The 22313-nt window shown below is 32.8% G+C and overlaps 3 protein-coding genes across 3 annotated transcripts in view; 2 read left to right on the top strand and 1 right to left on the bottom strand.

The window, feature by feature from the left end:
* Nucleotides 1-2859: 2859 nt before the first annotated feature.
* On the bottom strand, nucleotides 2860-6669 carry HELRODRAFT_115644 (hypothetical protein). The gene is made up of 8 exons (XM_009030228.1): nucleotides 6169-6669; nucleotides 5502-5627; nucleotides 5178-5291; nucleotides 4893-5011; nucleotides 4588-4770; nucleotides 4293-4493; nucleotides 4077-4194; nucleotides 2860-3939 (listed from the first exon to the last, which is right to left on the bottom strand). Exons 1-8 carry the CDS (start codon nucleotides 6278-6280, stop codon nucleotides 3743-3745), a joined length of 1170 nt encoding a protein of 389 aa, XP_009028476.1. The 5' UTR covers nucleotides 6281-6669; the 3' UTR covers nucleotides 2860-3742.
* A 2003-nt stretch (nucleotides 6670-8672) lies between these two features.
* Nucleotides 8673-9892, top strand: HELRODRAFT_157878 (hypothetical protein; the record flags this gene model as incomplete). The annotated part of the gene is made up of 4 exons (XM_009030227.1): nucleotides 8673-8819; nucleotides 9181-9332; nucleotides 9440-9608; nucleotides 9743-9892. 4 exons carry the CDS (start codon nucleotides 8673-8675, stop codon nucleotides 9890-9892), a joined length of 618 nt encoding a protein of 205 aa, XP_009028475.1.
* A 4954-nt stretch (nucleotides 9893-14846) lies between these two features.
* Nucleotides 14847-22313, top strand: part of HELRODRAFT_194085 (hypothetical protein) — a 15327-nt gene continuing 7860 nt past the window's right edge. The window contains exons 1-9 of the mRNA XM_009030226.1: nucleotides 14847-14896; nucleotides 17633-17785; nucleotides 18709-18890; nucleotides 19149-19259; nucleotides 19420-19468; nucleotides 20551-20676; nucleotides 21331-21355; nucleotides 21569-21672; nucleotides 21988-22051. Of these exons, the coding sequence (XP_009028474.1) occupies nucleotides 14884-14896; nucleotides 17633-17785; nucleotides 18709-18890; nucleotides 19149-19259; nucleotides 19420-19468; nucleotides 20551-20676; nucleotides 21331-21355; nucleotides 21569-21672; nucleotides 21988-22051 (827 nt within the window). The 5' untranslated portion in view covers nucleotides 14847-14883. The remainder of the gene's footprint in view (nucleotides 14897-17632; nucleotides 17786-18708; nucleotides 18891-19148; nucleotides 19260-19419; nucleotides 19469-20550; nucleotides 20677-21330; nucleotides 21356-21568; nucleotides 21673-21987; nucleotides 22052-22313) is intronic.

Here is a 22313-nt window from a genome sequence, read left to right as displayed (position 1 = left end):
ATGAATCAATCAATCAATCAATCAATCAATCAATCAATCAATCAATCAATCAATCAATCATTCATTCATTCAATCATTCAATCAATCAATCAATTAGCTTGTAAAGCGCTATTTCCGCGATGTTCAACAGCGCTCCTCAATGAATTTTTAAAACAGATGGGTCTTGAGATACGCTCTGAAATTCGTAAGTGATGGAGAAGTAGAATGTTTAACACGAGTTAAGAAGCGAGAACAAGAAGAAGAGAACACTTGCACTTACATCTTACACTTAAAAACCTACTTGGAACCATATATATATATATATATATATATATATATATATATATATATATATAAAGTATATAAAGCCAATCCAAGCGTCCCAACCGGACCACCTTTCAGCATACGCTTTTGAAATCGAACTCGGGGAAAGACCATCGCAGATGGAAGAAATGTTCCATTAGCACAAATTATACAACAAGTGGTTACTAAACTCCCTTTTTCTGCACTTGTAGCTTGGTTAACTTGTTTCATCCCTTTTGCTCTAACTACTTTTGAACAACGTTTTTGAACATTTTTAGTTGCTGTTTCATCTAGATTAAAAATCCTAGAAGGATCTGTCAACTGTGGTGATTTCAGGAAAATCTTTTCTAAATTTTTATAAAATTGACCAATGTTGTGCCGGTTAAATGATGTTGCCCGTGAGAGACTACATGATTCAGAGCTTCTAATACTAAGAGATGGATGCCGCTTCATGAACAACCTAAACCACTCTAAACCTGCGCATTCTTCAGTTTTCCATGTTGTTGGAAATCTAATTTCATTAATTTTAGCCATCTCATATGCAATTTTTTTTACACTCTTTTGTTGAAATTTCATACATCATTTTTGAACTTGTCAAGATATATTCTTCCAGACTTTTTTCCTGTTCTGTTGTAAATATTCGCCGAGTTGCAAAAATTGGTTTGAATTTGACAATTTCTCCAAGATGCGCAGCTGATGCTTTTGTGACATAGCGGGCCAATGTTTGAAATGACAAGCCATGAACATGAGCTACCTTTTGTAAAGAACCACCATCCATTACTTCGCCTACAGCACGACTCATGGTTTCTTCCGAAAACATGCCATTGCCGGTTTTTCTTATCTTATTTCTCATTTTTGTCTGCAAATCAATTATTATAAAAATAATATAATCATTTAACAAATATTCTATTAACTAAGAAATCATGTTTAACATCAGTTTTGTTATTGTCTCAAGGTACCCCATACGTCTCACTGTGCCCCATCATTGGATTGTCTCTATTTACCCCACACAGTCGTTGACATAATTATTCGACGTAGTGCCAAAACCAATTGGAATAAAAATTTGGCTTCTATGAACTAATTCCTTGTTGAAACGTCAAACTTTATGTAGGAGTGATCAAAGTATCATTACAAATAATTTAACAATTATATTTCAAACCAAATATTAACATGTCTAGAAATCTGTCAAAAAATCAAAAATCAGAATTAAAAAACGCAACTCACGATTTTCGTCGCAAAAAATTATATTGTTAACTACCGGTCTTACCAAAGTAAAGATTAGGTTAACTCTTAAGAAAAAATTATGTACCACTTAACAATTATTTGATTTGTCTCGCTGTACCCCATGTCTCAACGTATCCCACCCTCTCCTACTAAATAACAAATCAACTAATTTGTAGAAAATTGCAAAAGTGGTTTAGAATATACAATATACATACATGTAGCTTACATACACGTTATTCTCTCTCTCTCCTCTCTCTCTCTCTCTTTCTTTCCCTCCTCTCTCTCTCTTTATATATATATATATATATATATATATATATATATATATATATATATATATATATATATATGTTAGTAAAAGACCATAACTTTTACAATATTCTATAAATTCTTCCGATTGTTTGGCGTTAATATGTTTGTAGAGCGTTTTTTTCGATTTTTCTCACAGAAGTTTTTGGAGAATGTTTAGTTTATTATTAAAATTCAAAATAAACTAATTTTTCAAATTCATGCTGCAAATAAAGCCATATTTCGATTCCGAATGAATCATCATCAGTGCAAGTTGATTTATATAGGGAAATATTTACTTTGTGAAAATGAACTTAGATGGAAATTAGGTGTCAGATTTCTTTATTGGCTGGTCCATCTTCGTTGGTTTCCTTTTCTTCATCGATAGCATCATATTCTTCTTTGTCAATATTTACAATGCTAGTTTTTATTACTTCTTTGTTTTCATTTTCATTAACCCATCGCTTAATCAACAATTAATTTTGGAATCACCAAGTCGCCATGGTTGGATGATCGCAGTCGACCCCTGTATTGTGTTTCTGACAAATCCGACTAGCGTTGCCTGTTAATTTGAAAATATTCAATATCGTGAGTCGAGGTGACTTCAAAAAACGTCTGAAGAACTATTTGTTCAACTTATCGCAGCGAAGGAAATAAAGAGAGCGCTTCTGAAGTAAACTCATAGGAAGCGCTATACAAATTCTACAATATATACATACATACATGCATACAATACAATATAATATACTGGACTACAGAGTGCTTTGCTAGGTCTCTTTTGAGGGCCATCACCGCACTGAATGGTGAAGTTAAGCATGAATATTGACGGAAGTAATTTTTAAGCTCATTTTTAATGCCACACTCATCATGTATGTAATATTATATGCTGCTATATTATAATTTAAACAACAACTGTCACAGTTTTAATATAAGTCTAAAACTTAAAAATGAACTCAAATTCATCTTATTTAAAAATGTAGATAACTTGAATTCGTCAAATTGGACCACATAATTGGTATCAAATAATTGAGGCGCATCTGTCAATTCACTTTACTACTTCAATTATATTGTTTAAATTTATCCCATCAATTATCTGTTCCAAATCAAAATTTTATTCAATGTTAAAGTATTTACTTGTTAAACAGTTCAAAACAGCTTAAAAATACTAAGTTTATGTACTACAAAAATGATGCCGAATCTGGTGAAGTTTCAAATCTTGTGGCAAAGACCATTATTAACTACAACACGTTACAGCTTTATTTTCAGTTTACAACATATAATTTAACGTACACGTTACAAACTTGTAAGCAGATTTGTTATCCCCACCGCGCAAAACTTTTAAAAATTTATCAGAGACTAAACAAAAGCTTTTTTAAGGTTCATAGTGTTGGTAGGTTCTAGGATGTACCTATAGATGAGAACGTGTATAATTTATTACTCGAATTAACAGCTGATACAACTTGTGACCAAGTGTTTAATGTGATCAGAAACAGTAAATTATTTGTCACCAGGTTGTCAAAATATTATGATCTGATATAAAGGCTAGAGCAATAAATATGAGCTAACTGACAAATCAACAAAAATAACAAACGAATACACGTTAAAGCACTTTGCACTAGACAGACGTAAGTTGAAAATAATTACGGAAAGCCACATCATGATTCAAATGTAATTTATCAATTTCGATCAGTTCATGAATCAAATACATAGAAACATAAAAATGTTGTTCACTAAAAACAGATGTTCTTAATTTATTGGTCTGGCGGGCGCGATAAGCAATGGCTTGTATAAAAATCACATGGAAAGTTTTACGCGATATCCTAAACTTTATTCTCAACGGTACAAAAGTCTTGCCGTTACAGTCAACGTGTTTCTCTCTGGTTTTCCTATTTTATTCTTTTAATCATTTGAGATGGTGAGGCTATGAAGTCAGCGTTTAAATTGAATTTCATGTTTTTACGGATTGTTCGTCCTCAGTCAACGACAACGACGATTTGACGATGCAAACGTAGCTGGGTCTGAAGAGAATGATTGAATCTTTTGTCTCGCCTGTCTGTCTTTCCTCGTGCTCGCCATCGTAAACTTGGCCCAGTAAAAATTCTGGACTCACATAGATCCCTCCCTCGACGTGGTTATCCGCCGGCTCTTTTAAGTTTGACAACAAATAAAAATATAAAATATTTTTGTACTTCTTAATGAAGAAATTATCATAAATTATCGCGCATTGTCAAAAATGATTAATAGGACTATAGCAATAGCTGAATATAAATCTCAAATCTCACTGTAGTCTAACACAGGAATGTCGTTGTTGATTGTTCGATGTGACGAAGGCTCGGACGTAATAATGATCGGCAGTTCAACTGTCATCTCTTCGCTCAACCTGTCCCCACACAGTCCCATCTGACATTTTGGGATACAATTTTTATTTATTAACCTAAATTAAAACCGAAATAAAATTGAAAAAAAAATTGACAGCACAAATGAGAGACGCTAGTTACTTTGAGAATGTAGTTAATTTCTGTCACTTTGCAAACATTCGTGAGCGTTGGTGGGACAACCGGCAGCTGTAAGCCTTCAGACAGCTCACTCAAGCTGGCGTACGTTCGTCTACTGATCAACTGATTGGAATGTTCCAATATGCAGTGCCGAATTTCTTTTGTTATCGCTATTTCGGAACGATTAATACGGAACTGCACGACCTATAGTTGCATTCGAATTGCAGTGTTTGCAGCTAAAAACAGACGTTGATAAAGCTAACAACAAATCGAAATTTGATTAAAAATTAATATGAACCTGAATAAGCTGGCAATAAAAAATGAGTTCGTTATCACTTTCGTTCTGAATTTCGCACATCAATTTTATTTTCTCATGGCAGCAATAGGCTCGTTTTTCCAGGCAGGCTTCGATGCTTATGCTGCCTGCTTTACAACATTGGAAGAAATTTGTCTGCAGGTGTCGAGATCTGTACAATGGAGTCTGTTATTGATCAGTAATAAAAAAAATATGGATGGCTTGATTAACCGCATTATTTGTCAGTTGATAAATGACAATCAATGCTAAACGCATTCAACGATTTTTAAAAAATTAGACAAGCGAACCGTGTACTGGTCATCCAAACAATCAATCGATGGACCAATCACGTTAAAGTATTTGAGACCTTGCGGAGGCGAAGCGTATGGTGTGTCGATGACCACTCTTAAATAATATCTTATTGTACCTACAGATCATTAATGTCAACGTAATTTGCTATATTAATTGTTGTTTCTAGGTTCCGTGTGTCACAGATTAAAAAAATTTCATTTTTGTTTCAAAGTGTAACAAATATTATATACAAAATGTTTATAAAAATTTTAATAATGTGACGAAATTAATTTTATTTTTACCAATTCTGCTTTCAAAAGAACAAGGCAGTGAAATCTTGGGTAACTGAAATTTAAATGGCAATCTGTGATTACCTTTAGGCAGAAGAGTTGGGGTGCATTCTTCTGGACTTAAATCTGAAAACATAAATCAACGTTTCCCTTAAATAAACACTGGCATTTTATAACTAGTTTTGTGCAAATAATATTTAACGACACACCACGGTATTGTCATCAAACAGACATGAAAACACAATTCACTATTGCAATATAAAATACGATAAACATTTAATACAAAACTAAAACATAACAATTAATAACATAAAAAACAGCCAGAACAACAAATACCTTGGCTACCCCAGACAACGACTTTCTCATCAATGAACGACTGATCTCCCTTGACAGTTCTTCTTTCCCCACATCTCGTTACCCTCCATTCTACGTGCGCTCGACCGCGTAAGTGCACTTGGATGCCTATATATATACATATATATATATATATGTATATATATATACATATATATATAGCATTGTTTTCATTTGTGTTTGGTTTTTTTTTGTTTTTATGCATCAAAAATTTTACAAAACAAAATAATTTTAGATAATAGTCCTATTCTAACGATGAATATATTATATAATGTCATATTGAATGGGGCCAAGTATTTTAAAACTATGCACCTGTCCAGCACTTAAAGGCAGGCTTTCCAGTCATTTAGTGCTTGGTAAATTTGAATGTATGTATGTATGTATAATGCGTGCGTGCGTGTGTTTGTGAGTAAAAAATTACAATTTCTGTTTAATATCAAGGAACAAAATTTGTATCAAAAAGCCTAAAATTTGACCATCTAAACTTTATTATAATGGATTTACAGTGGCCATATGTTGATAAGCTCATTTTATTAGAACAAAAACTATCTTCTGTAAAATGACGCTAACAAACTTGCCTTGAGCATTGATATTTTCAATTGTTATTTAGTTATAAACAATTTAATAACGTGGAGTCTTATCGGCTAACACGTGACTTTGATGCTTTCATTGGTTTCCAGGGCTACTCTTCCGTTGATAATCTCGCCAGCTCTGTAGTGCTCCTTGTCTAACTCGATGTCGTATTTGTCTATGTAATCCATTCACATGCATAGAAATGTTCCTCCAGGTAACTTCCCTACAATTATTTATGATGACGTTTGTGACGTTTGACGTTGTTGACAGTATTTTGACGATGTTGTGGTTGTTTTGTTGGAAGTTGGTGTTTGCGAGCAATTCAAATTCTGATAGTTATTGTTGGCAGATCACAGGAGACGTCACAACTGTCCAGTCACGAATGCCAATAACAACTTGATGATAAATATTTAACAAAACATATATGAGAACATATTTTATAAACTAATGCTTAACCTATTTTGTCATGATATATCATTATATTTTTTAAAATTCTCTTATTAGTCTTATTCGATTTATTTTTTGTACTTTTACAAATATTTGTTTAAAGATATAATGCACGAGGTAATACAATAAGAACTGGCACGTTTTTTGTGTGCATATTATCAGCATCTATTTATTTACATCTATTTCATATATTCATGTTGGTATAGATGCATGCATGTATATTACACGCGTCTACATCTGTACACTACTGTTTGATGTACAGCCAAAACTGCAAATGCACGTATGTCATGATTTGTTTATTTAAAAAATAATTCATTTCCTAAATTAATATCATCTTCACAGAGAATGTCACTTTTTAAACCACGGCAACAAACCAGCCACGATATTATATAGGAACATCGTCATTGTCATCCCAATATCATTATTTTCTTCTTTTTGCTTCGTGCAGCATTGCTTATCTACCCGCAAGCAATGATCGAAATGCACAAATGTATGTATGTATGCAAATGCACAGTTGTTAAGTTACACAACACACGCCGCATACACATTTTGTGCGTTAACATTTTCATTTGTGCACGCTGCGTCTGGTTCTTCTTTCTACCTTTTTCTTGAGGCGGTCAAGTGCGTAGGATTTCTAAAACGCCCACGTAAGTAAGCCAGGAAGTGGACACATTTTTTCAAGTGTTTTGCTTATAATATTCCATTTTTTTAAATCTATGCATAAAATTACCTATTTTTAATTTGAAACGGTAAAGCATTCCTTCCCTTATAGCGAACTGACTTTAGTGTTTTAGTTAGTAAGTGTCTAATTCCGTAAATGTAAATTAAATAGACGACATAAATAATGATTAAATCCTTCCGCAGACGATCTTTGTACGTTTGATATCAACTGTCAGTCTCATTATGATAAACGTCTTCAAAGTGGACGTAATTTAAATTACACTTAATATAACACACGTCTCTAATGGTTTGATATCATTCTGCTTTTTATAAACCAGTTGAATAAGATGTTAAATGTTTAGTAATTAAAAATCATCTTTAAAAACTGGTAAATAGAGTAATTATATTGTGAAAGTTTACGTTTCAAAATTTAGCTTCAGAGATATTTTATTGAGAAAAAAACTTATTCTGTTTTTATTATTTTTGCTTAAAATATTCAATTAAAAGTAAAATTTAATTAAAAACTAAAATTATCTAGCTCTACAAAATTTAAATGAAATGATAAAGTAGCGCATGTAAATAGACACAAACGAATTGATTGGTTGCATAGTTGACCTAAATAAAGACATGGACCAATGAGATTGCATCATTCTATGCAGCTTACTTTGGTGTTTTGCAAGGAGCTCGCATTAAAACGTAAGTATTCGTATTGTTGGTTGATGTCGTCTGCAAACTTACAAATATTTCAGTTCATCTCATTTTTACCATCAAATTCGCCAAAAAAATCATATTTTATTATGTTTGCAAGTCAGAAAATGGCTAAAAATCGGTCATCAAGGTCTCATTGTTCACTAGCATTGGTTGGTAGGCTTCGCTTGTTAAAGCGTTGATTGAATGAATAGTGTGCTTTAGTTTAAAACGCTTCTTCTAACCCAACGCTATGAAAATATTGTTTTCAGCGTAGAAAATAAATCGTTAATTAATCCAATTTAACGTTGGTTGTTTCTAAATTTTGTTGGTTTGATAATTTTTTACAAATACTTCGAAAAGCTTTTTCTTCAATCATGACTTCGTTAATTTCATACAATTACAACGCTGCCTGTAAATAGCGCCTGCTGGTCTTATCGTCGCATATGTATTTCTGTCGGGCACACGATATCCGATGTTCCCCTCATTTCGCGTACTATTTCGTGAAATGATCATTTTTTCATTTATTTTTATATCGATTGTGTTTGATTTTTGAATACGCGTGTCACTGAATTCCTGTTTTGTTATATCTTACAATTTAATAATTTTTAAAAAACATTGTTAAATTTATTATAAAATCATGGTGTGCCAGTATATGAGTATAAATTAGAATTTGGCTAATTCTGTTTTTTGTAATTTGTTTTGAAACTAAATTCAAAATTGCTAGATTTTTTAAATATATTAAATTGCTATTTAATACATACCAGGATAATAGAAAAAACAAACATGGGAAAGACAGAGGGAAAGCCAAAGGGGAAAATGTCTTCTTATGCATTTTTTGTTCAGACATGTAGAGAAGAGCACAAAAAGAAGCATCCGGGAGAACAAGTTGTTTTTGCTGAGTTTTCTAAGAAATGTTCTGAAAAGTGGAAGGTATTTTTTGTTGTTTTTGATGCAATTGCTTACATATGGGATAATTATGTTTATGGACCTATTTATTTTTATTAAAAATTTTGAACTACTGCATAAGAAAGATGTTACTTTATTTAGTTTAATCTCAAGTTAGGTGCCTCAGTAATCTGTTATAATGGCTATTAACATAAAATGTAACAGAAGCCCCTGCAATTTTTCATGTTTATACAATCAATTAAAATCATATCTAGCAATCTTTGGGGATTTACAGGCAAGTTAAACTGTAATTAGGTCCTCCTTGGTGATGGTAACTTCTACTGGACTGTTCAGTAATCATGTTATTTATGTTAAGCTAATGTATGCATGCTGATTGAACAAACAGGCAATGAGTGCAAAGGAGAAAAAGAAATTTGAAGAGATGGCCAGTAGAGATAAAACACGTTTTGAAAATGAAACTGCCAACTCTTCTGGTGGCAAAGGTGCTCGAGGAGGAAAAAAAAAGAAGAAGGATCCTAATGCTCCAAAGAGGAATTTGTAAGCTGTCCTTTGAAACTTTTGATAATTTATCAAATTTAAATGGTCAAACAACATTTTCAATCTGATTCAATATGTTGAACATTTGGCTTGTTCAAAAATTATAGGTCAGCATTCTTCTTCTTTTGCAACGAAGAACGCAGCAAGGTCAAATCACAACACCCATCATATACAGTTGGCGAGGTGGCTAAGGAACTTGGGAAAAAATGGGAAGTGTGTGAGGACAAGAGTAAGTATGATGCAATGGCTGTGAAGGACAAGGCTCGATATGAAAAGGTTTGCAACAGTTCATTGACTGCTTAATTTTTATAATGCCAACAACATTCATTGTTCTTATTAGAGATACATGCCTATGCGTAATGGTCAAGTGTAATTTTCCCCAATGGTAATGTAAATTTTTGATGAAACAGGAAATAGCTGCTTACAGGTCAGGAGAAGATGTTAAAAAACCAAAGACAGCAGTTCCAAGTAAAAGAAAAAAGAAGGAAGAAGATGATGACGATGAAGAAGATGATAAAGATGATGATGATGAAGAGGAAGAAGAAGATGAAAGTGATTAATTGGTTATTGACAAACTAATTATAAGCATAAAGTATGCTTGCATGTACCATTCAAACAATTGTTTGTTTGTGTTTGCTCCTTAACTGTTTTTAGTATGTTATAATTCTTATTAAATTGTAGCTTGTTTGCGTATAGTTTGTAAAAATCCAATATTTAACAGTTCAAATTCTTTCAAGTTTCTGACTATTTTTATAATGATTGTGGCAATAATAATGATAGCGTGAAATCCTAATTAATAGATTGCAGTGAAGTATGATGTTCCAGTAGGTTCATTCTGAACAGTTACAGATATATTTTATGTTTTCACAAACATGCGAATGTGTAATTCATCTATCTATTATATCTGTGATCAATATTAACATGGTCAATAAATGATAGCCTTTTTTAAAAATTTTTGTTTAAATGGGCTAATAGCGCTCCCAGCATTGTGTAACTATGTTGTTAACGATAAGACGTTTTTCAGTTTGTTTTTTGATATCTACTTCATTGTCATCATCGTAAAACACACAAAGAGAGAGAGATGGATAGATAGATAGATATAGATAGATAGATAGATAGATAGATAGATAGATAGATAGATAGATAGATAGATAGATAGATAGATAGATAGATAGATAGATAGATAGATAGATAGAATTTACTACAATTTTATGCATTAAAAAAAGAGAACTACAAAAAATAATTTTTCAAACTAGTCAATATTGTTAGCCTTAAAATTATTCAGAACTCTCCATGGAAACTTGTTTGTTGCATGCAATCAATCAATCAATTAGCTTGTAAAGTGCTATTTCCGCGATGTTCAACAGCGCTTCTCAATGAATTTTGAGACCGTAAGTGACCGAGAAGTAGGAAGAAAGTTCCAGAGAAAAGGACCAGAAAAAGCAAAAGCAGATTTGGCAAAAGAGTGTTTAACACGAGTTAAGAAGAAGCGAGAAGAAGACGATCGTAAACCGAGGCGTTTAGGTTCAATTAATATATCTGATAAGTACTTAGGAAATAGTTTGAATTGAGACTTATACATAAATGTGCAAATTTTAAAAATTATTCTATATTTTATAGGTAGCCAGTGCAGGAAAACAAGATATGGAGATTAATGACAAAAAAAAGGAGCACGAGCAACCAGACGAGCAGCAGAGTTAAAAGCTTTACTTAAAGCATAGAGTATAGAATCAGGAAGACCATAGTAGAGCGAGTTACAATGATCAATCCTAGATAAGACTAACGAAGATATATATCCATAGTTTGTTGGATCTTAAACATCATTTAAATAAGTTTTCTGTGTTTTGACGAGTTTCTTAAGCATGCAAAATATCCACCCTAAAAGCATTTTTACGAATTTGCTGGAGTTCATTGCCAACAGATTCGTAGTCTGACAGCTTCTTACTTTTAATAACTTGCTGCTATTTAAAAATTGGTTAAATACAAGGGGCGTCATGCGCGTTGAAAGGCGCTCAACCGTGACAAAAACCTCGGGTTGGCCTTTTCGCATAATCACGCGCATTTAACCGTCTTTTCTATTTTTCTCTATTCTGAGTCAGTTCTGGTTTCAGGTCCCATGTCCTCATGTCCTTTGACAACAATTCTTTCTAGGTGAGCTTGGATCTGCAATTTTTTCTTAAACCACCAGTTATAATAGTGCTACATTTCTTTAACCAGTCCTCATATGTTTTCCTTTCTACATGGCTGAGCAATCTCAGTCTAATACCTTTAATTACATTTGACAACTCATCTATCCTTAACCCTTTTTTTATTACTTCCTTACTTAGACCATTTCTCAAAGATGCTCCCTTCATTCTTCTCAAAATATGCATTTTTGTTTTTTCCAGCCTTTTTACGTTTTCTGCTGTCATAGCCCAAGTTTCGCACCCATACAACAGGCAACTTCTTACACATGTTTTATATACCTTACTCTTCAGGCCCAATGGCATACTCCTAAAACAGCACTGAATTTTTTCCATCCTACTTTTATTCTAGTCTCGACCGCCCTATCCGATTCACTCTCCTCCCTTAGTATTAATAATAAATGTGTCATTTAATAATAGAACGCAAAGAACAAATAATCAGCAACAACAACAATGCAACCAACAATATTAACAAAAATAACATAGTAATATATTATAAAAATCACATGTCAACCGCTTTCGAACAGGATAAAAAAGTCATGAAAAGAATCATAAAAGATAACGTCCAAGCAACCAACAAAAACGATAGTATTAAACTACGAAAAGATTGCAGGGAAAAGAGATCACGGTCAACAACGAATAACATTCGTGAAGTCCTTGTGTCACTTGTTGAATATCACCACATTTCAACTACTACAAAGTGTTAAAGATCGGGTTTTGTGGAGGTCGATGGTCGCCGTCCTAAAAGGTACGAGAAAAAAGAAGAATTGTAATTATTCATAACTCTTTTTTAGACATTCTTCCTTTTATTTTTTACGTTTTGTTTGATGATTGTTTGATGATTCAAGAAAATAAAATAGGTTTCCATTGCCATATAACTGTCATTATTATTATAATTATCTTCAATAACATTTACCTTGTTATCACATTTTTAAAAATATAATAAATACACACACACACACAAATACATCTATATATAATAAATGTATATATATATAAATAAACAAAACATATATAGGTATCAAACGTCCAGTTATCAATACATAGCATTACATCTATCAAAATCGTCTTAGCAAATGCATAATAGCAATGCTTTCAGTATCGTCGGTTGTCAAATCCAGTGTATCTTGCTGAGTGAACATTGTGTCTAGTAGATCGTGTTGACTGGGCATTGTGTGCAGTGTATCTGGTTGAGTGGGCACTGTATCCGGCAGATCCCGTGGGATGGGCATTATATCCAGTAGATCCCGTTGAGTGGGTGTTATTGTGAGCATGGAAAGTTACTGGATTCACCGTTATTGAAATGTAATTTGAACCAATTAACTAAACTATTGATGTTTTCGAATATTTGTCCTCTGTATCTCAAACCGTTGCGAGCGGCTATCACGTACTCGTGTTTGATGCTTCTATTTGGAAGATATGAGAACATGAATTTTCCAGGATTTGATGATTTTAAAATAATATGGAAGTCTTGGGGGTTTGCGCTTTTGTTCTTTCGTATTTAAATCGTTATTTAAATAAGACTGCGTATTTGGCGTTTGTATTGTCTGGATGATACATGTTCGTTTCATGGCACGTCGCCAATTTTACAATTTCTGTTTTGTTGCCCGAAAAAATAACAATTGTCAAATTGTCAGGTTTGTGAAAGGACGAAGTTGTTCCATTTTGTTTAAAAAAATAAGTTCTAATTTTCAATTTTGTTTTTTCAGCAACATCTTTTGGTATGCTAATATTATCGCCGCCAAACTTTGTTGGCAGCAAGAGAATCTGTGCCACACAGCCGCTGATTGGCATTGCAAACCACTCGTTGACCTCGAAAGATTTAAAAAAATTTGACAACCGGGAGAGGGGAAAACATTTTAATTTCAAAAACATGGCGACCAGGGTGGAGTTCTAATAAAAAAATTTGTTGATGGAAGAAATAATTAACCGGGGGGCCAAACAATTTGACGGGAGGGCAACTTTTCCGGTAATGGGGTTAAAATTTTACTTACGCAACTTTTTCATTAAAACAATTACTCTTTACTAACTTTTAACACAAATAATGCTCACATCTGCCCCTCCCTCATGTCCGCTACTGTGTAGATGGTAAAAACGTTTACTTGCATGTTTGCCAAAAGTAGTTTGATCGAAATATCTGATCGACCGCTAGGTTTAGCCAGCTTTACGCGTTGAAGTTTTGATCTGATTAGTTTGCTCAAGGTTTTTCTCTCATTAATATAATAATCAACGGAGAATTTTCAGATTTTTAAAATTTTTCTTTAATTGGTTGATGTTAGTGTTGTCGTTTGTAGATTCTTTGTTTCAACGTGCCACATGTTTCAGCAAAAAAATTGGTAGGTTAAATTTTAAAATAGCAATTTTGAAATAACAAAATGATAATAATGATAACAATGATAATAATATTAATAATATTTATGATTCGTATGAAAGCAGCCTGTCTGAGAATAATTTCATCTACACTACACTACACTACTGTTACTGCTACTACTGTTACAACCACTACTACTTTTATTCTTACAAACATAATGTAACCATTATCATTAATTAATATCAATGTTACTATTATTACTACTACTGCTAGATCACTACTACTACAACTACCCCTGTTACTACTTCTACTACTATTACTACTACCATTACTACTGCTGCTGCAACTACTACTACTACAATTACTACCGCTACAAATTACTACCTCAATCCGCAATGAAGCGCAATTGAGTAGACGGCGCTTAACCTCACGTGTATGTTAAGTCAAAGTAGTGTTGTGCGGTTGTCATTCAAACAGTCATACATTTATTTGGTTGCTCCATCAAACAGTAGATTCAAAATCAACTAAAAAAAATTAATCCAAGAGTGAATTATTGCCTCCAACATTCAAAATAGGGTCAACGCCCCCTCATAAAAACTACTGTGTAATTACGTAATTACTTCCAGCTGAACGTTCTGATCAGACGCCTCATTCACTTTCGATATGTAATTCAATGGACGTTCAATGGACGTATTTATCATAACAGAACAAGGAACATCGAAATGATGGCATTCACAGAAACTAAAATACAGTATGATTACGCCAACCCTGCGAGGTTAACCGTCAGGTCAAATAGTATAATTTAATTCTTATAAGTAATTTAACGGTTTATTCAAAAACATATATAAGTTATACTTTTATTCAATCAACAATTTGTAAAATGTTGAAATATGCGGTTTTGAAATTTCGTTGTTTTATCTTCTATGTGCATCGTAAAAGCTGACCCTTATAAATGAAGTCGCTAAAAAATAAATTTGTCACGTGTTAAATAGAGCAAGGTTCGTTTTAAAATCTAAGTTCTTTTTTAATCATTAGACACATCCGGAAATTAAAAAACATGGCCGTAAATAGTTAGTCGTGCTGTTTTTTTTAATATGCTATTATATAGTTTTTAAATGTTCTCTTCATTTTATCGGTTTTAATTTATGATATTTTTTATAATATTCATCGATAAACTTTTTGTTTATTTATCGCAATCGGTCGTGTGTTGAAATAATCAATGATTCTCTAAAATTTTGCATCATAGCTGTTTCTTTCTTTCACCTTGTGATGCTGGTCTATCTATAACTAAGAAACTTTGTTGTTTTTGTTTCGAATTAAAAATTATTTGATGTGTGTTTTTTAAAAGTCTTCTCTGTTTTCACGTCAGTTTAACTGTTTAACAGGTTTAACTTAACCATTTAACCGTTTTTAATGTTAACCATTGGTGACTAGCATATGTAAGTTTATCTTTATGTGATTGAACCTGAAAATGTATGAACAAAAAATGGATAGAATTCGATAAATCTCTATCTGTGGTTATACTGCTGCTGAACTGTTAAAAAATTTTCAAAGGTGCAGTGAATGTTTGTCTCTGTGTATGACATACCATTGACATTCACCATGTGACATACGGTTTAGTTTATGCTTGACATGCAGTGTATGTCTATGGTAAGTTAATCACATCTTTCGTGGACAATGGTCAATTGTAATTCTTGCTTAGAGTTAGTTAGACTGTTAGAGTTGTAGCCAGAGATTTTTGATAGTCAGAGATTGAATTTTTTAAGGGGTTGGAGTTGAAGTTGGATTTTTTAGGGACTAGAGTCAGAGTCAGATTTTTTTATTCGACTTTAATTCTAAAAAATACTATTTATTAATAAAAAATTTTTTTTTCTCACTTTTTTTAGAGAATAAATATATCTGGTAATACGCAATCATTGGTTATTTACTAGAATTTTCCTGATTTTACCCTAAGTAAAGCTTTTAACTCTGATGCTCGTTTAGTTTCTCGTGCTTCTTTCCTTTCGCATATATCTCCATATTTTCTTCTTTTGCACCAGCTACCTAAAAATAAGGAATAATTTTTAAAATTTACACATTGTGCAAGTCTCCCTCTAAATTATTTCCGAGGTCAGATATGTTAATTAAACCTAAACGCTCCGGTCTACAATCGTCTACTTGTTCTCATTTCTTTTTAACTCATGTTAAACACTCTTATGCTAAATCTGTGTTTGCTGTCTTTGGCACTTCTCTCTGGAGGTCTCTACCTCCCCTGACTACTTTGACATTTGTGAAGTTCAGAACAGATCTCAAAACCCATCTGTTTACAAAATTCACTAAGCAATCATTTTCAATACTGAAAATAAATGCTAAAAATGTGAATAAAATCTCATAATTTTTTTCAGTATGTTGAAAAAAATTAAAATAAAGTAATTGAGTAATTTTAATTGTTTTTAATGTATTTTTTCTTTAGTAAAGATAATAAGGTAAAATTGTGATGCAAAAAATGAATTTGGAACCTGATTTCAGATTGGAACCAGATTCCTGATTTAATGCGAAAGGAAAGAAGCACGAGCAACTAAACGAGCACCAGAGTTAAAAGCTTAGGGTAAAGGATAGTGTAAAATCAGGAAAATTCTAGTAAATAACCAATGATTGCATATTTCCAGATATATTTATTCTCTAAAAAAATCAAGAAAAAAAAATTTGGAATTTGGAACCTGAGTCAGCAATTTTTACTTGGAATCAGATTTTTTTGAGGGGGCATAGAACGGAGTGAAATTTTTTGAGGGGTTAGAGTCAGATATTTTTACTCGATTCTGACACACTTGTCAGAGCAAACTGTTTTTCAGTTTTCTGGAATTATGCTACTCATTTCAACTGTGGCAGATTAATTTACCATGCATTTTGTTCTTCCGAAAACTATGAAGTTTCAGAATTTAACCTTATAGTTTAGATAACAATACCAGTAAATATAGATAAATCTGCATCCACAGTAAATATCACTACTGAACAGTTGAAAAATAGCTAAAGACTCAGCAAATAGCAAATTAATTATATTTTTGCACATAGTGTTGAGTTGGATAAAAATATCTGACTCCTCACATAATTCTGACTACGACTCCAACTTCGGAAAATTAAGTAAAAAAATTATGTTGTGGTATTTATTTACTGCGGACCTAGTAAATTTTCCTAGTGTGTCCAGCAGTATTCACCACAGACGAAGTAAAAAAGATATCACAGCAGTATTCATAGCAGATGAAGTAAAAAAGATATCGTGGTAGTATTTACAGTGGGCATAGCCTCGTGCAAAATTTAGATAATGAGGGATGAAGAATACAGCTTTCTTTCTTTGTCATGCCTCATCCTTTCAGGACATTGGCGAACATCGACCTCCACATAACCCGATCTTTAACACTTTGTAGAAGTTGAAATGTGTTGATATTCAACGAGCAACACAAGGACTTCACAAATGTTTTTCGTTTGTGAATCTTTCCAATAGCTGTTAGATTTTTCATTCTTCCCCTCCGCATGATGTGACCAAAAAACAACTGCCGCCATCGGATTATCTGTAGTAATTTCTTACTTTCATAACCGGACTGTTTAAAAAGTATAAGTGGTCCAACTAATTTTCATAATTCTTCTCAAAAACCACATTTCAGCAGCATTAATCTTTTTTCCATTTCTTTAGAAATTGTCCAGGACTCAGAGCCGTAAGTTAATACAGCACTCAATGCATTCTTTGAATACATATTTTATAAATATGAAAAAGTACGATAAATGCGTTTCTAATTGATCATAATTAATTTTTAAATTTTTAACTCTAGATTCTACGACTGGCGGAAAGAAAAATAAGAAGAAGGCGCAAGTGAAGCTGTCATGGCAAGAGTTTGTTGGCACAAGTGCAACTTCAGCCCCAGTAGTCTCAAAGCCAGCATACAGCAGTTGGGCTGAAGAGATGGAGGATCAGAATGTTGATGGTTAAACTTATTTTTTTTTTAATGCAAGTTATTTATTAAATTTCCAAAAACTTCTGTTTTACGGTAGTTTTGTAAAAATAGCTTTTTGAAATTTAGGAATTCATACTGTTGTTAGAGTTTGAGATGAGTAAAATTAGATAGAACAGTTTTTGTGGTCTGACAGTCAAATCTCACATGCCTTGCCCTGTCAGAACTGTGAAATCTTTGATAGCATTTTAAAATCCCATTGTGTTTTAAAAGAAATTGAGAATAATGAAATCATGCTCGGTTTGCTGAACAGACAAGACACAATTTTGCATTTCGAGCAATACACAGAATAAACATGCAGCCTACTACATAATATGTAAAAGAAAGTACAGTCATCAGTGTTAATGACAATGACAGAAAAAGATAATGGTTACGGTTTTATTCTTGTCAGGTTTATTCAATAACTTCTATCTGTGCCAATGCGGAAAAGAGAAGAACACTTTCCAGATAGTTTTTACCAACTATACATCCTCCGAATGTTATTCTTTCTGGTTAATGTTTCAAACTAAGTGTGAACAAGTTTAAATGGAAAGAGATTTGAAGAAAACAACATAAATCTGGTCCTTTGTTTTGGCCTAGAAATAGTGCTACAGGGCCTGTACCATTCACACGGCACAGTGTACAGTACATCACGCTTGCATATTTTGCATCCACATGCAAACACCAAAGCCAGGCACGTTATAACAATGAGAGACATGGCACTTCCACTACCTGAGCTAATTCGCCTGCCAGAATAAAATTACATCTTCTATATTTTTTGAAAATTGTGTGTGTATTTTATGTTTTCCCGATCAAGCTATTTTAATGCTTTTGAGATGAATTGGTTTAAATGTTTTCTAAGTGAATTTTAATTATATTAATGTTTTCTAGAGTATCCAAATAAAATTATTTTTCAGAAGAACCAGATTACAAACTGCAGATCAACAGAGCAGCTCTGCCAACAGCTCCTCGTGCTGCTCGATGTGCTGATGTTGACGAATCAAAGGTGCCAAACGAGCCACCATTCAACGTCTTCATCGGCAACCTACCATTTGAAGTGCAGCCAGAGGACATAAGAAAATTTTTCAAAAATTTAACAGTTCGTAAATGTTTTTTTGTTTAGCATTATTGCCATGGTTATTTTTTTAAAATCAAGGTTTAATTATTTAAGCGTTTAAATTGAAAATTTAGGAGAAGCTTCAAATCTGAAGTTTTTATTATTTTTATAACTTCTTAAAATTACTTTATGTTTACTGATGTATCATTTTTATATAAAAAAAAATTGAAGTACTTGAGCTGTACTATAATGTGTAAAAAGTAATCTTTAATAGAAGTATACGAAACATGATGATCGTAGGTTGTAGACATTCGCCTGCAGACAGATGGCATGGGTCGCATGAAAGGCTTCGGACACGTGGAGTTTCAAACAAGGGAAATGCTCCTGGAAGCACTCTCCTTCTCTGATTTGGTTGGTTGCATGGTTGATGGGTGATGATTAGTTGATAGATGGTGATTGGTTGATAGATGATGATTGGTTGATAGATGATGATTGGTTGCGTGGTTGAAGTATGATAATTTCTTAAAATTGAGTTCAATTCAGTGGTTACTTAAATTTTCTATTATTGCAGCATATAAAGAGCAGAGCCATCAAAGTCGACCTAGCAAGCCATTCACAAGGTATCATGTTTAAATATTTAATTTTTTCTTTTTGAGGATGACAAAATTTACAGTTTAAGAAAATTTTTTACTTTAAATTTTTTAAAAACATACTTGAAAATTTATTTATCTGTTAAAAAATGAATTCAAAAAGGACATTTTTTCTGCAAAAAATTTTTTTCGGTACAATAAGATGGGCCATTTTGTTTCATCAAGTCTTTGATTAGCATCATCGGGCCTTGAGCTCTCCTTCAAACAAGTTCAACCATGAAAAATTGTTTTGCTGGAGTATTAAACATATTTAAATATGAACCTAACTCCTCTCTGGTTGCTTCATCTCAATTTTGACTAAGTTGTTGATCCTTTGAATATAGAATACTTTAAGTCATCTACTTTATCTATTTTGTTGTTTGTATTGAAAAATAGACATTTCAGTAGAAATATTAAAATAAAAGTTAAAACCTTTACTTATTTTGAGCATATATTTCAGATTTTATTGCCACAGCAAAACTAAGCTTCTGTTGTTAGTCATCCACTAATTGAATTTTAAAAGGCATTAAAATACATGTGTAGTAGACCAGAGGTGGTACCCTATGGTGAATATTTTAGTTGGGTTGGAGGTTGAATCGGTCAAAATCTTGAATGGGTTTACATTTTAAATGTTTGCTGCTTGAGTAGCAATAACATTTGGTGAATCAGTTTTGAAAATATGAAAATAATTGAAAAATTTTCGAGGTAAGATGACGTTCATCAACTTTTTATAAAAAAAATCTGGGTCCCTCTGCTACAGAAATACAGAAACTTGCTGGCCATGCCACTGAGTCATATGATTCACTTGAACCACTGTTTGGAAAATCTTATACTAACAATTGTAGCAATGATATGTGAACATTGATTAGCACAATTCAATGGTTTGATAAACCTCTATTTGGTGATGTGTGGTCTCCAACTTTTTTGATTATTTAGCAGTAATGGTATTTAATTTACGAAGTTAAAATTTTTTTTATTTGACGTTAATCTTAAGTTTAGCTGGAATTAAATCAAATTTTATGTAAATACTAAGTAGACATGATTTGACCTTTTAATTGAACCGTTAATGACAGACAAGGAAAGAAGAGAGGGCATGCAGCAGCAACACCGTGGCAACAAGGACGAAGGAGATGACAAGACGCTTGGTGACTGGAGGAAGAAGGCTGACAGACTGTCCAACGAACAATTGAACAGGAGAGGTCTGTTTCTCCGTGACAGAATAATTTTAACTTTCTTCCAATTTTTATTTTTCATTCACCTGTTCACTTCATATACCCATGCTACCAAAAACTAGGAATAATGACATTTGCTGATTAGTACAAAAAAAAGTTATATTCTTTGAAAGTTCAAAGGAACGAACAGCGCACAAACAGCTGTATATAAATATGAGGCATCACACACAAAGCATGTGCTAGGCGAGGATTTTTTTTGTCATTTTCGATCCTGGTCAATGCGTAACAGGACCAGGTGACAGTAACCACTAGGCTGTTAGTCCGCCTCAAAACGTGCAGCTGCTTAGTTACCGGTTTCAAAGGCAGGAAGTTTTATCAAATGTAAAAATCTGTCATGTTACTTCTCTATGTAGAGACACTCATTCTTGAGAGGTTGAGTTTCTTAGAGCCGCTGCTACTTGACATATCACAAACATTCTTGTTATTCTTATTGCTCATACAATCGGGCTTACGGCCACATTATAATAATTTATTTTAAATTTTCTGTAGTAACTTGGAGAATATTTATCAGTGCTTTATATATAGATAACAATGACATTGTATTAGTTTATATAGATTATAATTTTTAAATAGTTTTCATTCTGATTTGAATTACAAAATATTTAAATTACGTTTCTACAGATGATTACGACAGGGACAACGACAGGTGGGATTTTGTTTGCTGTTATTATTTTCATAATTTTTTAATACACTGATTACTTGCTGAGTGAAGCTTGTACAATATAATTTTCTATCAAAGCTCAGACTTTTTGCTTATTTGTTCTTTATCTTTATTCTTACTATTATAATTTTATTATTTTTCAAATATCCACATTCTCCTGGGTGCAAATATTTATTGGCTAATTGATGTTGCTATTAGATTCGACAGAAACAATGAGCAGCAACAAAGAGGCAACAGATACAACAACAGGAGCAACTACAATGATAGGTCGGACGACAGGAGTTTTGATAGAGGTAATAAAGGTTGGTCTAGAGATTTTCTATCGGGAGTTGTTGTTTTGTGCTGGAAATATAATTCACAGCAGAACAATGTTTAGTGATGTCATAGTTTAAATTTTCCAGTTTAATTGTTTGTGTATTTGAATGTTAGCGTAAATATGCGCGAACATTCCATGGACAAATCAAGGCTTTGCGGAACTCTAATGCAAATGCGAACTACTGATTCGTCTATATTTGAAAATTATGCAAAATGATTTTGATGGTTGCTTGATGATGATGAGAATAATGGTGATGATGATGGAAAGTTACAAATAACTGAATTGATTTATACCATTTCAGGTGGTTATCGGGAGAAGTATGGGAGCAACAGGGATAACAGGGATCGGTACTTCAGAGACGACAAGTTGGTTTTTATCATTTTAACATTTTATATTTTAATCTCAGTATGTAATTTTAGGGAGTTTAAACTCAATGACCCTCTTGCATAAGGTACATTATATCAGTGCTTCTCGAACTTTTTGGTTCGGCGGACCGGCAACGAATTTAACAGGAACGTCGCGGACCGCCACCCAGCTTGCGGAATATATATATATATATATATATATATATATATATATATATATATATATATATATATATATATATATATATATATATATGCGAAG

This window comes from Helobdella robusta (genome assembly GCF_000326865.2).
Source record: "Helobdella robusta unplaced genomic scaffold HELROscaffold_66, whole genome shotgun sequence".
Lineage (NCBI taxonomy): Eukaryota > Metazoa > Annelida > Clitellata > Rhynchobdellida > Glossiphoniidae > Helobdella > Helobdella robusta.
Note: the sequence above shows the minus strand (reverse complement) of the source record. Positions and strands in the feature narration are given on the sequence as shown.

Excerpts from the sequence above, each read along its gene's own strand:
- HELRODRAFT_115644 (XM_009030228.1), bottom strand. The coding sequence starts at position 6,280 with ATGGATTACATAGACAAATACGACATCGAGTTAGACAAGGAGCACTAC. Across the intron at positions 5,628-6,168 it reads TGAAAGCATCAAAGTCACGT|GCATCCAAGTGCACTTACGC; the intron begins GTTAGCCGATAA and ends GTATATATATAG. Across the intron at positions 5,292-5,501 it reads CGTTGTCTGGGGTAGCCAAG|ATTTAAGTCCAGAAGAATGC; the intron begins GTATTTGTTGTT and ends TTATGTTTTCAG.